This window comes from Eptesicus fuscus, chromosome 4, assembly GCF_027574615.1.
Source record: "Eptesicus fuscus isolate TK198812 chromosome 4, DD_ASM_mEF_20220401, whole genome shotgun sequence".
In the NCBI taxonomy this organism is placed as follows: Eukaryota; Metazoa; Chordata; class Mammalia; order Chiroptera; family Vespertilionidae; genus Eptesicus; species Eptesicus fuscus.
The window spans coordinates 24,169,697-24,185,416 of record NC_072476.1 but is presented as its reverse complement, the minus strand read 5'-3'; the positions used below and the strand labels follow the sequence as shown (position 1 = coordinate 24,185,416).

General features: G+C 52.3%; 1 protein-coding gene across 1 annotated transcript in view; it reads right to left on the bottom strand.

Moving 5' to 3' along the window:
* The window catches only part of XYLT1 (xylosyltransferase 1), a 299,870-nt gene that overhangs the window by 113,188 nt on the left and 170,962 nt on the right, over positions 1–15,720 (bottom strand). The window contains exon 3 of the mRNA XM_028145748.2: positions 11,482–11,986. Coding sequence (XP_028001549.2) covers positions 11,482–11,986 — 505 coding nt within the window. The remainder of the gene's footprint in view (positions 1–11,481; positions 11,987–15,720) is intronic.

Below are 15,720 nucleotides of genomic sequence, written 5' to 3'. Positions count from 1 at the left end.
GTATTTTAAAAAATGAGAATGTCTACTGTCCTGCTTGAGTAATTAAAGACATGAATAACAGACATGCTTTCTGCATTATTTGAGCCAAGTTTTCAAAACTGAGGAAAAATCCGCTCTCCCTCCTTCGCCCTGTCTTCTCCCCGTCTTTTCCCTTGGGCCGTTGGACACGTCGCAGGGACAGGCTGCTGGCAGCCTCCCAGTCACTCGCTCAGGCTTCCCACTCTAACCGGGCCGCGCTCTGAGGTCAGCTGTTCATTTGCACTTTGTGGCTCATCCTCAATTCTGATTTAAGGCAACGTAACCCCTCCTCAAAAGCCTGAAGAATAAATTCGGCTGCTAATTTCGCCATTAAGAGTTTATCAAAGCGAGCACTATTTCAACGGCCTCCTAATCAATCACCATTTCCCATGTTTATCTCCTGCTCAATTTCTACCACGGGGCTCCATACACATCAATTTGCCTGATGCACTTCCTACATATGTTTTAAATTACTTGATCGTTGTATAAATTTCACAGCCATTAAAGGGCTCTAATGCCAGCATGGCTGACATGGTGTTAAAAATTGGATTCAATTCCACGGGGTAATAAATTGTGACCTAAATCCAATCTCTCATGGGTGACTGAAGAATACAATGAAAAATTATCGCTTTGTCATTTTTTTACACTAACACAAATATACCCCAGCAACTCGAAACCCGCAGAGAAATGGGACGCACCCACTGCTGGCTATTTTTCACCCGAGATGGCTTTGCAGGCCAGGCCGGAGGGTCTTGGATGGGATCAGCCCCCTCCAGAACCAGGTGAATTACCTGACGGCACGGACATCCTTGTGACACAGGGGTGTAGCTCGGGGAGCAAGTTGAACTGCACCGGCTCCTTCAGCTAAAGGCGCTGCTGCTACCGGCAGCGAAGCCAGTGCTTAAGCACTTTGCCGCTGGCACCGAGTCTCTGAGCTCAGAGCCTGGCGGTGCCGCTGAGGAGATGTGTGCTTTTAGGAAGATCGCCTCCCTCTCCGAGCATCCATTTCCTGAATACAGAGCTGTTGTCAGAATAAATGGCCTAATATGGCTAAAACGCTCAGGACGGTCCCTGGCATTTAGCAATCCCTAGGTAAAGGTTAAACATCAGGATTTAAGAGCCGGGAACTTTGTAGAGGCCTCAGCTCCCGGCTCTATTGGGTCTCAGGGAAGGAGGGTAATGAATAGCTAGAGAAAGGTGTTAACATTTCCTCTGCGTTTCCCTTCATCTCCGGAGAAACTCCATTAGTCATTCAACACGTGCCGACTGCACATTTAGTACAAGCGCCACACAGCAGAGAGGCTAAAACGTGGGTTCTGAAGTCAAGCAGAACTGGGTCCAAAGTGTGCCACCTGCGAATGTGACCCGGGGCAAGCTACTTGACCTCTCCAACCCTCAGGTCCCCCACCTGTAAAATGGGGTGAGGAGACATCCTTTTCTCTGGGGCTCTGGGGAAGGCTCAAAGAGCTCACGCATGGGAAGTGCTGAGCTTTGCCCCTGGCATTCAGGAAGTGCCTACGACACGTGAGCTCTCCATCCCAAGCTCTGTGTGGGGCTGCAGGTACCACGGTGAACACACACAGACAAGACTTAGTGGGGGCTACAGACAACTCTGGTAACTCCAGTATGATGGGAAGTGTGCTCCGGTGGGGGGTGGGTAAGGTGATTTGGGGGTTCACAGTCTGGCACCTCATGGAGACTTGGGGAGGTGGAGTGTGGGGAGGGAATCACAGAAGACTTCCAGGAGGAAGTGATGCTGAAAGGAATTCCTAACCTCCACTGCCAAATAACTCGAGGGAGGAGAAAAAGCAAGCTGGTTTCGCTGGTTCGTGCAAAAGGAGGGACTGGCCAGGAAGAACTACATATGAAATTTAGCACTTTCATCTATGGGCTGCTTACAGGGCCAGCCCTGGGCTGCCTCGTTCTGCACAAGGTCTCTGTTTGGGGGACCCTGAGTGGCTGACACATAACCAGCTGCACCCAAAGGAAGGAATGCCTCAGGAGGCCAGACCGCTATCCTCTTGCCACTCGCTACCCCATCCTGGGGCAGTTTCTGGGCAAGACACTCATGGAAGCTGAGAAAAGCATCAAAACTTCCCTCCATGGAAGTGGGACCACCCTGGAGGCTTCCAGAATCGTAATAACCTGCTGCTGATTTGCAACATGTGCTTGGTAAATTTTGCTGGCTGAAGAGAGGGAATAACTTAAGCATTCTCCAATACAGTCTTCTACTCAGCAACCTGAGGAGGCAGGAGAGACATCTAACGGCGCATTTTACAGGTAAGAAGTGAGGTTTAGAGAGAGCAAGTGCCTTGTCCGAGGGTTTTGCAGGTGACACAGCGGTAGAGGGGCCCTGGTGGTCTTTCGAAGCACGTCTGGTGCAGAGCCTTCCCCTAACTGGCGCCAGCTCAGCAAAAGTGAGAGGGCAGCTGCCCCTGCTCCGTTCCTGCTCAAGGCAAAGACACAGGCCATCTAAAGCCAGTGATCGGCAGAACTGAAATCTGGCTGGGGGGAAGACAGGCTGGCCCTACTGCTCCTATTCAGAGCTCCCCCAGTTCCTCAACCACCCCACACCTGCGCCTACCTCAGGGCCTCTGCACAGATGCACCCCAGACCAGAATGTTCTCCCTCCTGCCCTCCCCCTAGTTAACTCCTCCCACCCTTCCTCCCTCAGCCCAACTAAAATCCGACACGTGTCTGCAGAAGCGATGGTCACTGTTGCAATTCTGCCTATATTTTGGATTCATGGGCTTCCCCGCCCAGGTGTAATAGGCTGCAAGCTCCACAGGACAGGGATTCTGTCTGTTTTCCTCCCAAGTGAATCCTCCAAACATAGTGCCTGGCATAGATGGCAGGCGCTGGCTGGATAACTGCTGAATGAATGAGTGGTGATGGGAGCTGGGACGGTCCCCAGGTAGTGGCTGTGCTTTGCAGAGAGACTTCTAAATGCTCCCTTCCCATCACTTCACCCAGCACGCACAGGTCTCTGCATAGCTCCTGGGGGTGCTGGGGGTAGCCAATGAAGCTCAAAACAACTGTGCCAGGAGAGTAAGATCGAGGCCTATAACATCCAAGCACTGGCGATGCGGGTATGAGTAAGCATCTTATGGGTGGGTGTTTTCTTCAAGCCCCAGGTGCAACCTGAGAGCAAGTGCTGTTGGCGCTATGGAAAACAGGTAAGCCCGCTCACTCCCGCCTTGCCAGGCCCCCGCAGTACACCAGTGGGCTCCTCACCGCTCTCCCTGCCGCTCCCTCACCCCGATAGTCTAGTGTCAACACAACAGCCAGGGGACCGAGTCTCTGAAACACGTCAGACCAGAACCCCTCACCCCCAAATCCCTCCAACGGCTCTCCCACCTCACCCAGATAAAAACCAAATCTCTGCTGGCCTGTAAGGCCCCGTCTGCTGCTCCAGCCACGTGGCCTCCTTGCGGGCCCCCACGCATTCCCGCAACACCCTCCTTCCTTCCTGCTTTAGTCTTCTCCATCTGACATAAGACACTTTTTATTTTTATGTGTCGACTACCTATCTTCCTCTTCCAGAACATAAACTCCATGAAGACAGTTCTGTTTTGTTCATTTTGTTCAGTGCCTGGCACAGAGTAGGCTCTCATTAAATATTGGTTGAATGAATGAATGAATGAACGAACTCTGTATGTCCAAAGACTAGAACCATTCCATTTTGGGGCAGCTCAGATCCATAGCACATTCTCCCACTAGACCAAATCCATCTCTGAGTACCTTGCATCCACATCTCTCTTGAGGCCATTCAGAAATGGCCCCTCCGACTTCCTCTTTCCCTTCGTGTGTATGGCAATTTGCCTTTCCTCTGTTTGTTGTGTGCCCCCACTCTCTCCCCCAGGACAGTGAGCTCTGTGAGGTGGGGTCTTCTCTCTTGTTCATCGGATCCCAGCACTTTGCACATGCTTGGCACGGGGGTAGCTGCTCGACAGGCATTTGTTGAATGGATGAAACAAATTAAATATATGTAAGAATGCTAAGGGGAAGAAGGACGTTCATGTTCATTGTGAGTTTCCGCAGGCATCCACGGGGTTCTCCTACTTTCTCCCTGAGGTGCAAAAAAAGCAAGAGGATGTCACATCAGGGGTTCCTTGCTCACTGAGCAGCAGAGATACTTGTAGCGTGTCTACCACGGTGCCAGGTGCTAGGAGAATCGTGATTTTGCTCCGACTTATTAAAAAAGGAACTTGCCAACTGTGGCACCTGAATTAGTAATCCCCAATTGCCTGCGGCATTCCTGGCTATGTAGGCTGGCCTGTCAGTGTCCCACATGCTGTGGGAGAGAGGGAGGGGGCTGTGCTCAGGGGAGGGTCATCGGGGGGAGGAATGGGTGCAGGTATCTATGAGCTCCAGGGCTGGGCCAACATCCAGGCTCCACCCCGCCAGCCAGAAACTCCGGAGTGTCACCCCTTTCCCCAAAGCCTCCTTCTAGCCTCGGACAAAAGGGAAGCCGATTAGCCAGGCTCTCCGCCAAGCTGCTCCAAGCAGCGTGGTCCATAAATGCGTGGTTATAAACACACTTCCAATCCCCCAGGCCAATGGTCGGCAAACTGCGGCTCGCGAGCCACATGTGGCTCTTTGGCCCCTTGAGTGTGGCTCTTCCACAAAATACCACTGCCTGAGCGAGTCTATTTTGAAGAAGTGGCGTTAGAAGAAGTTTAAAAAAATTTGGCTCTCAAAAGAAATTTCAATCGTTGTACTGTTGATGTTTGGTTCTGTTGACTAATGAGTTTGCCGACCACTGCCCCAGGCCATAGGTGTCATTGTGAGCACATAGAAGGGGGGAAAAAAAATCCACCTAACCATGATCTGCTTGTCTCAAACACACTTGGTTTGGGGAGTGCTTATTTGTGCCTGAAGTTTCGGAAAGGGCGTGCCCAGATGCCGGCCGGCCGGCCAAGAAGGGCATTCATATTTTCATCTCCTTCCTGCGCCTAAACCTTTCTGCTCTGCTCTCAGGCATGGCAGCGAGGGCGTGTGGAAGTGAATGGCAGGGCTGTGCAGCTGGCGGAGCACTCCTGGGGAAGGAGAGAGGGTGGAGGGGGAGGTGGGAGGGAGATGCAGGGGGCATTTATGACAATTCCTATAACTACATATTTCGCTTTCTACAAAGCCCTGTGGGTGGCAGCTGCCTTTCTTTATGATTCCGAGACTGGGAGGGGGAACCACCCCCGTGCTGTAGAAGGAAAAGGCTACGTGGACTTGGCCTGTTGGGACTCACTTCCCAATGGGAGGCCTAACGGGACTGTTGGCCACGCTGCCTGGCATAGACAAGGAGCTCAGTAAATGAAGTATCAGGCTTGAGTGGTCTTTGTGCCCCAAAGAAACCCCAGAGCCGAGAACACCCACAGATGCTCACCCCATCCAATCCACCGGCCATTGCCTGTAGCTTTTACCTCCTGCCACGCCCTCTCACTGGGACCACTGCAAGAACCTCCCCACGATTTCCTTGTGTCTACTCCTTCCTCAAAGCTACACCAGATCAGAAGTGGGGCTGCTGAGTCACATGGTGCCTCTCACTGGGGCAGAGGCTCCATGGAGACCCCCACCCATCTTCTGTTAATGAGCCCGTGCCCTGAGCTGTGCAGGTAGAGGCCCTGTGGGACAAGGCATCCTCTGCTTTTGTTCACTGCTATGTCCCCAGGTCCTGGAATAAGGCTGGACTGTCATAACCCTGGCTGACCGCTCTGGTGCCGCTATGAGCTAAGCACGGTTTTTACATGTTTAAATGTTGGAAAAACATCAAAAGAACAAGGTTTCATGACACATGAGCATTATGTGCAATTCAAATTTGGCACCATCAATAACAGTTTTATTGGAACGCAGCCTCACTGGTCATGTACTGTGTACCGTGTGCGCTGCTTTCATGCAGAGCTGAATAGTTGAGACGGAGACCATACGGCCTGCAAAGCCTATCTACTACCCGGCCCTTTGCAGAGACGGTCTGTGGAGCCCTGGCCTTGGCCACGCAAGGAGGTCTGCTGACTTTCCTGGACCCACCACGCTCAGCCTCCTTTCCTTCCTACAAGCCCACGAAGCACCTCTGGGTCCAGTTTTGTCGTACCCCGAGGAACCATTTCTGCAAACCTCCTCTGTGCTGAGCTTTGTGCCTCCCCAGCAGGAGACGGAAACAGTCTGAGCGGGTCCTCGGTAAGCCTGGCCTTTGGAAAGCAGGCCAGCCCTGCCCACTTGGCCTAGCCGCACGCGGATCAATTTGGCCTCAGCACACCACGCCTATTAGCGTGGGGCCTCTTAGCTTTTCACAGCTGTTCCCTCATTTCCTCATCATGAGTGAGACAGCAAAAGACCCGGGAGAAAGCTGTGTCTCTGGCCGACAAATGGGGAAACCGAGGCACATGCTCTGGGGCACTCAGAGTGGCTGAGCTGGCATCCACGTCTCCATATCCCTCCCTCCATACCAGGCTGCCAGCCACACTTTCATGCTCCTTTCATGACTGTGTAGTCACCCCGCTGCCCCCAGTGTGTGGCGATGTGCAGGAGACGGCCCTTCCGCAGCTGGCGGTGCCATCTGCCAGTCTCTCTCTGCAGCGGCAGCCAGCTCCCCGCAGCCACCTCCGTCCAGAGCCCATTTGTCCAGAGCCTCTGGCCTCATGCAAAGGCTGCTGGGTAAAGACACGGACAGTTGCCTTTCTATCAGAAACCCCCTTTCTGTCCACCCTCACTCTGACCCTGAGCCGGCTTCCCCCAGTCCTGTGCGGAAGCTTGCAGCCCTGCGGCCAGCCAGCTGATGCAGAGTCCTCGCTCACCACTCACTGGAGAACTGCCGCCTCCTCAGCGGCTCGGCCCCGAGCTCCCACTAAGGAGGCAGCCACCCCTTCCCGGCCCACTGCTTTCTCCACAGCTTCTCACATTGCTCACCTCGCGTTCTCCACCTGGCATCGGGGCTGCAGTCACAGTTTCAGCTGGCACGGGGAAGGGTGAAGGAGGCGGGAGGGACCAGGATAACCAGTGGGGCCTTTCTTGGCATATTTTAGCTCGAGATGGAGGGAGCTTCCTAATGTGTTCCAAAGGCAATGAGGCAGAAGAAGTTGCATTACCTAGCTCCTGGCACCAGCATGCCTCTTACGGTCGAACAGTCTTTATTAGGAAAGATACTTATTGGGAAAGCCACCTCTGTCCCTCACGCGGGTCAGTGTGTCCCCTGTGGCCAGGGCGTCGGGGGAAGGTGTGGTCTGGGAAGGCTTCCCCGAGGAGGTGGCATTCAGGGCTACAATCTGGAGTAAAGAGAGGTGATAGCCAGAGCAGGTGGGATGGAGTGGGGGGGGCGGAGCACTATGAGGGAATGCCTGAGGCACATGGGGCCACATCTGAAGAACAGAGCGAGAGAGATGGGGCTAGGCAATGGGGAGGTCACCATCGGAGCGGGCCTTCTTCTCTTCTCCGCGTCCCCCTCATGAATACTGCTAACCTCACTACTGCCAACAGCCAGACACCTCTGCTTTACTTGAGCCCCCTCTACACCAAGCATTTTATATGTACGATCCCATGTCAGCCACAGTCCTATGAGGATAGGGTACAAGGATTTGTGTCCATTTTACAGATGAGGAAGCTGAGGCACTGGGAGGGTAGGGCCGCACAGCTAGTAAATGCAGAACCGGGATTCAAAGCCCAGGGCCTGAAGATCTCTGGATGGAAACGTCTTTTCCCAGCCCAGGCCTCCATTGGCTTTCCAGCTGACACGGTTTCATTTCCATGAACCACTGGGAGGTCCAGCTGGTGTGACTGAAGGCCCTCGGGTGACTATGGAGCCCAAGGAAGGGACAGGAGGCCCAGGCAACTGTGGGAGCTAGGGGGGTGCGGAGCTGCCTGGGTGCAGAATGGGGGATGGGCGGGGGCTGGCGGTTTGGCTGCTACAGTGAGCACAGGGGCTCTGGGAGGAATGAGGGCCTGCACTTGGATCGGAAATAAGCCCATCTGGGGCCACCCGGCCCAACCTCACTACGTCTCACGCTGGGGGTTGTTAACGGATGGTCTGCAGATCCCTCCTTTCCTGGTGAAGGCCGTCACCCTTCCAGCTTCCTTTTCTGGGAGGCAGAGAGTGAAGTGGCCAAGGCACAAACACAAGCGCTGTGTTCACAGGAAGCAAACCGTCTCCTGGGCTTCTAGACTCTTCCTTTCCCCCAAGTGGTGCTGGGCAAGGGAACAGGAGGCGCTGGGGGTGGGTGGAGCAGCGATCCTTTATAAAAGTCAACATTTAAAATCTATTTTCTTGCCTCAGCCAGTTTAACTCATTGGTTAGAGCCGTGGTCGGCAAACGGCGGCTCGCGAGCCACATGCGGCTCTTTGGCCCCTTGAGTGTGGCTCTTCCACAAAATACCACGGCCTGGGCGAGTCTATTTTGAAGAAGTGGTGTTAGAAGAAGTTTAAAAAATTTGGCTCTCAAAAGAAATTTCAATCGTTGTACTGTTGATATTTGGCTCTGTTGACTAATGAGTTTGCCGACCACTGGGCTAGAGCATTGGCCATGGACTGAAGGGTTCCGGGTTCGATTGCCTACCTCAGTTGTAGGTTTGATCCCCAGCCCTGGTTGGGGAGTGTGCAGGAGGCAACCAATCAATGTGTCTCTCTCACATCAATGTTTCTCTCTGTGTCTCTTCCCCTCTCTCTAAAAATCATTGGAAAAATATCCTTGGGTGAGGAGTAACAAAAAAATAAAAATAAATAAATAAAATCTAGTTTCTTTCTTCTGAAACTTTCAGTCCTCAGGCCAAGAGGAATTGCTTCCTTAATTATATTCAACTTCTGGCATCACATCGGCTAAAGTTTGGGCGACGCTGAACTCAGCAAAACGACAAGCACAGTGCGTACATCTGTGTATGCACGCGTGTGCGTTATGTATATTTATGCATGTATTACATTTCTCTCCCCTCCCACTGTCATTTCTTCATTTAGCAGGAAATAAAAGGACCACTGGGCTGGAGCTCAAATCCTTCCTAAGCAGAGGCAAATCTGGGTGTCACAGTTTCCAGAAAGGGAACACAATCTCCGTATGGGGTGTAATTACATCTTAGCTTTCTGCAGAAGAATAGTTTATGGCTTAAATGCTATTAATTGTAAGCCGTTTTGTTCCACGGGAACTTGTTCATTGATAACTATCCAATTAGGGTTATTTTGCAATTAGTCTATTCACACTAAATTTATTGCAAAAGGGGAGGCTGTGGCGCAGCAAATTAAAGCATTGCCGGGGCTGGGTGTGCAATGGCTCTTAAATGCCAATCTTATTAGCAGTCCCGGAGGCTGTGCCACCTTGGCTGATGCAGCAAAGGCCACAGGGAACCCCCAGCAAATTCACACTGAAAATCCACACTAGGGATGACTCAGTGTGACCATGAGAAGCATGGGAACCCTTGGCCTCCACTGGGGACATCCCCTGTTTCTCCCCATTAATGCCCTCTCTTCTTCTTGCAACTAACTAATAACAGAGAGATGCAGTCTGCAGGCTGTAGGACATCCCTGAGATCTGGCAATCTGAGCTAAAATGGGAGCTTTAGCCTCCGGAAGATGGAGAGGCTCTGGAAAAGGATGCACACTCTCAAACCTGAGTTCCAAGCCCAGCTCTGCCATCTACTAGCTGTGCTCCTCTGGCCAAGTATTCAATCTCTCTAAGCCTCAGTTTCTTCATCAACAAAATGGGTTGATAATGATCTACCCCATAGGCTAGTGTGAGGATTCACTGCAATATAAGGTGGGAACAGTGTCCGATATACTAGTACAGTAGTACCCCCTTATCCAAGAACCCCAGTGGATGCCTGAAACTTGCCGAGTACTGAACCCTATCTATGCTATGTTCTTTCCTATACATACATACTTATGGTAAAGTTTAATTTATGAATTGGGCACAGTAAGAGATTAACAACAATAATAAATAGAATAATTATAACAATGCAATAAAGGTTATGTGAATGTGGTATTATTAAGTAAAATAAGAATAACTTGGACACAAGGGATACCAGGACAGTAGCTCTGATAACCCAGATGGCCACTGAGTGACTAATGGGTGGGAGCATATATAGTGAGGATGTGCTGCACAGAGGGGTGACTCACGTCCTGGGTAGGAGGTATGGGGCCAGCGTGAGATTTCATCGTGCTACTCAGAACGGCGCACAATGTAAAACTCATGAATTTCTGGACTGAAATTCCATTATTTCCAATATTTTCAGACCTTGGTTGACTACAGGTAACTGAAACCTCGGAAAATGGAAACGCGGAAAACTCAAACAATACAGATGAACTTGAGTAAAATGTGGGAGTTGTCCCCACTGCACCCCGCCCAGGGGGCCACCAGGAGAGCTGGCCATGTATCCTTCTAGGCCTCTCTGTGCCCTTGGCACACGGGGCCGCTCCCAACCTGGTCCTAATCCTTCCTTCTGGGACCAGCAGTCAATAGGGAGGCTCCTGTCTGAAAAGAGGAGGCCTGGGTTCTAGCCCAAGTTCAGCCTCAGGCTCAGTGGGTGAGTGTGGATAAGACTCCCTCCCTCCATGGGCCTCGCATTCCCGTCTGCCCAGTGAATAAACGGCACTGAGCTTTCTCCAGCCTGCTGTCCTTGGGAGCCTTTCTCACCACGCATCTCCCTTCTGCATCAAGAGAGATGCAGGGACAGAGGAGCTGCTCAGAAGAGGGAGGCCGCTTGGCCGAGTCTTCCCTGCCTGCCTTCTAGGTCCACCACTGCCAGGGGGACCGAAAGTCCCCGCCTCCCCACCGCACGTCTGGATCGGCTCTGAGGCTGGCTTTCCTGATGCTCTGACTTCTGTCCCAACACAGCGCCTCTGTTAGAGCTCTGACCTCTCACAGCAAGAGCTCTGGTTCATCACTGGTCACCAGCACGCAGAAGAGTGTCCAGCTCAGGGCGGGGGAGAGAGAGAGACAGGGAGGGGGAGGGAGGAATAGGAAATGAGGAAGAAAGAAAATAGGAAGAAAATGAGGAAAATTTAGGAAGGAGGGAGGGAAGAAGGGAAGGAAGGAATTTTAGATGGAGGAAAATGGGAAGGTTGATTTTCGGAGCCTCCAAAGTCAATGCAACCAATTAGAAACCTTTCGGATCGTATTCGATTACAATAATATCCGTGTCAATTATAATCCTGATATTCTGCTGGGACAGAAAACCAACTCTATCGGCATAGCCACCTCGCCTTCCGCAGCTTCCACCTGAGCCTGACTTCACTGCATTTCCTCCTTCGCCATAAAGGCACCTGGTTAAAGCTATAACTAAAGGTAATTTGATTCTGAAATACTTTCCCGTGGGGAAACTTCAGAATTCAGGGGGTACCAAAGAAGTCAGGTCCTGTGTCCTGATTTGGGGTTTGAAAACCAGGGTGGCCATTCTCAGCGGGTCTGAGCGTGTGAGCAGAAGGGGGCCGGGAAGGAGGGAGAGCTGGAGAGGAGGCGCCTCTCCAGGTCTTGCCTCGGGGCCCGGAGCTTACCTTCCAGCGGGCAGAAGCGGGTCACCTTCTCCGGCATCAGCAGCCCCAGCTTGTGGCGGCAGTAGGTCTCCCCGATCTCCTGGCGGCAGTGCTTGGACTTGGAGCGGGACAGGGCGGAGATGGCCTCCCTGCCCGAGATGTCGCACTTGGGGAGCTGGTCGTACTTGATCTCAGGGGAGCTGCCCCCGCTTTTCCGGGCGTGGGGCTGTCGGGAGGCCTCCTTCCCGCGGCTGCTGTTCCCTGCGGCTCCCTCGCCGGGAGGCGGCAGCGCCTCGTTGGCGCCTCTGCCTGGGAAGGAGGGCCCCTTCCCCTTCTCCTGCTCCAGCTTCCTTTTCAAGAGCTCCTTCTGCCTGCTCAGGGGCTTCTTCGCCAGCTCCGGCTTCTGCTTCTGAGTCCTCGGGGCGAAGTTGCTGTTGTCCACATTCTCGAAATCTTTGGGGACCGAGTTCTCGTTGTTGCTGTCTGTCCGCACTTTCTCCTTGGGCCGGTGAGAGAAGTAGCCGTCCTGGAGGAGACGGGAAAGAGACACGGAAGAGACACCTTACTGAGCGATCACGCTGCGTAGGCTGGCCCTTGGAGAGGGGGGCACAGAGGTGTGGGAGTCTGCACCCTGGTTTTAGTCCCCATCTTTGCCAAGAGCTTACCTTCAGGTGACACTTTTCTCTCTGGACCTCAGTTTCCCCATCTGGAAACCTGAGATGCTCTAACTAGAGAGGAAGGCTTCTGCAGGCTCTAAAGCAGGGGTCCTCAAACGTTTTAAACGGGGGGCCAGTTCACTGTCCCTCAGACCGTTGGAGGGCCGGACTATAGTTTAAAAAAAAACTATGAACAAATTCCTATGCACACTGCACAGATCTTATTTTGAAGTAAAAAAACAAAACGGCAAAAACACCCGCATGTGGCCCGCGGGCCGTAGTTTGAGGACGCCTGCTCTAAAGTGCTCCGCCTGTGAGTCCCGAGGCCTGTTATGAACCACACCTGCCTTTCAAGGAAGTTTCCTGGGCTGTCTCTGCCACTGGATTAGGGGCATTTCGTTCCAGCTTCCTGTTCCAATTTCAGCAGAGAGTGCCTTGATGGTTTATTTAAGGGCTGGCAATGCCATACTAAAGTTATAAGGGAGAGAATATCGGTGGGATATTATATACATTCCACTGCCTTGAGGATGTATTCACAGACCTATGCCCATAAGAGAAATAAGACAGCGCCCCAGCGTCAGTTCCGAAGGAGAGACGTCCCTGGGTGTTTTGGAGAACGAATGGTCCTTGCAATGAATCCCGGCGGAGACGCAAACCTGTGACCCTCTCGCGTTTGAGCGTTGGCTCTCCATGTCCCTACCTGGGGCAGAACGGATGAAGTCGCCTGGGGTTTCAAGAGAAGGGCCAGGCGTCGTTCAGGAGACAATGCATGGGGTGCATCTTCCCAGGAAAGCGGGCGCCCCATACTCAGCTCCTCCCCGGTCATCTCTACAGCATGTTGCTCCTGCTGACACCCACTGCCAAGGCCGTACCCTGACAGAGTACCCACGGCCCTAAAGCGAGCCCTCCGGGAGACCTCTGAAGCCAGGAAACACTAATTGGTTCCATAAATCTACGCCGTTGCTGCAGAAACTGAGGGAAGACTTCCCCCGTGAGTTTTCCTAAATGTGCCTCCAAAGGGCTCCTGGGGACGGGGATGGTGGGACGGACAGTGGAAGCAGCGCTGGAGCCCGGGAGGCTGGCACTCAGCGCGCCTCCTCCTCTGGCAGGCTGCAAAACTCCTTGGCGGGCCCATTCCCACCTGCCTCTTGTTTTTGTAAATAAACTTTTATTGAAACGTGGGGACGCCTGTTCATTTATGAATTATCTAGGGCTGCTTCAACAGCAGAGGTGAGCAGTTGCAATAGAGACTGTCTGGCCTACAAAGCCTAAAATATTTCCGTCTGGCCATTTAAGAAAGAGTGGCAGACCAGTGTTGAACCCTGGCTGGTGTGGCTCAGATGGCTGGGCATCATTCAATGCAGCGAGGGGTTGCCGGTTCCATTCCTGGTCAAGGCACATGCCCAGGGTTGTGGGCTTGATCCCCAGTGGCGGGCGTGCAGGAGGCAGCTGATTGATGTTTCATTCTCACATGGATCTTTCTCTCTTTCTCCCTTCCTCTCTCTAAAAAAGCAATTTAAAAATCTTTATTAAAAAAAAAAAAGAAGAAGAAAAGAATTCAGACTCCAGCTCTCCAGGAGTGTGAGTTTAGAAGGCGCCCGCCCCGGGGCTTGGTGTAGCTGGCTGTGCCCCCAATGCCCCGGTTGGCTCAGCAGTGCTCTGGAGAAGCAGCCCCATTGTGGCCGCCCTTTTTTATTTGCCCCGTGTCCCCTAGCATCAAGCACTGATTTCTCCAATCGGAGAGGCTATAAGAATGACAGCTGACCCTGAGATCCCTCATGGCCATTCCGTAAGATGACTATTGTTATTTTCATTATACAGGTGAGGGAACTGAGCATCAGCTAACAAGTGGTATGGGTTACCCGTTCCATTACCCTGTCCTCTTAACCACTGCAGCCTGGCTTTGAACCACAAGATCTGGCTCCCTTCCCATCTACTCCCACCCAGATAAATGGATCTGGGATAAGCATGTCACCTGCAAATAGCCATCAGGAGGCAGGGAACCACAGCAAGGGAGAAGACAGTAAGTAGGGGCCACGAAGCACCAGGAGCCTGAGGCGCAGGAGCTGGGGGGCCACGGGGTAGGTAGCAGGAAATAAAGAGATGCCACGAAGGGAGAGCTGAGTCTGCATTGAATCACGGAGCAGTTGCTGATTACACACAGGAGCCGATGTTATATCTTTGTTGGTGACCGGGACCTTCCAGTTCTGACGCCTGGTTCAGGTCTTTCTTAATTCCCCACACGGACTTGCAAGAAATCCCCCTCAGTGGGGCTCCGTGTCTGTTCTTGAACCCCACTGACAGTCCTCTTTTCTCTTCTTTCCGCCCAGAGGTCCTTGAAGAATCCTAAGCAGCCTCTCAGATGCACTCCCAGAGCACTGACATGAGCCGGCACCACAAACTAAGCGATTCCCAGGTATGACTTATTGGATAGCAACAGTCACCCCATGAGGAGGTGCGCTCCTCGCCATTTAACGGGAGGAGGAGCCAAGGTGTTCTCACAACATTCGTGAGCACGTAGCCGGCACCAGGCACCATGCCAAGTCCTTATGTGTGATATCTCATTTGACCTTCAGAAATAACTTTCAAGAAGGTAATAGTATTCCCATCTCACAGGGAGGGGAAAACGCTTGGGAATGTTCAGTAACTTGCTGAAAGTCATCTGGGGGAGGAAGGGAGCTTGCCCCGGTCTGATTCTCAAACTTGCTATAGTATAGTGTCTCTTCTGGTTGGCTGAGAGGTAAACAAGGAGTGTTTAGCTCCCCCTTCTCTATGGGGCAGTGGGAGGGGTATCTCCCTGTTTGCTCATATAGCCTAGGTAGGGATGGAGTTGGAAGCAGGGGCAGGGATGGTATTCAATAAAGTGCCTGACAAATATTCCAGTCCTCTTCCGTCTAGGCACAATGATAGGATTCTATTTCCCATCCCCTGAAAATTAGGCACAGCCAAGCAACTTGCTGTGGCCAAGACAAGAGACAGAAGCCAGGGCACAATTTGCCACATCCCCCTTCGCCCATAGCATCCAGCCGCACTCCTGATAGTGAAGTTCCTGTATCCCTGAGTGAGGCCAGTGTGGAGAAGAGGCTCCCCCTCCCCCCAGAGGCAGAAATAAATCTCTGTCAATTTCTGTCACTGAGATTGGGGGATCTTTGTTAGTGCAGCACGATCTAGCTCATCCTGATTAATACAGGAGCCAACCTGATCTGCTTTCTTCCTTCCAGCTGTCCTCTGGTTCAAAAGCCTTTTTTTCTGTCTCTAACAGACAGAAAATCAGATCAATGATGCCCGCTGTCCAAGAATATGAATTTAAATTCTGTCCCCAAGCCCGTTTTTGTGTGTGTTTTTTCCCCCTGAAGTTAATGAGAGGGCAGAGAGTAAGCAGAAGAGACCCTGTCCTTACAGCCATCTGCACCCTCTCTCATCAGACACATCCTGAGTATTATTCTTGGGCTGTTCTCTTTCCTCATTAACTGAGGATTGCAATTTGGCCCCCTGGGCAGAAAACCTCTATAAACCACTGATTTCAAAAGCTCACGTGTGCGAGCACTTCCTGGCAGAACCTCAGCTAAACCAGACACCGGAAACACTGCCATGGATGAAGCTC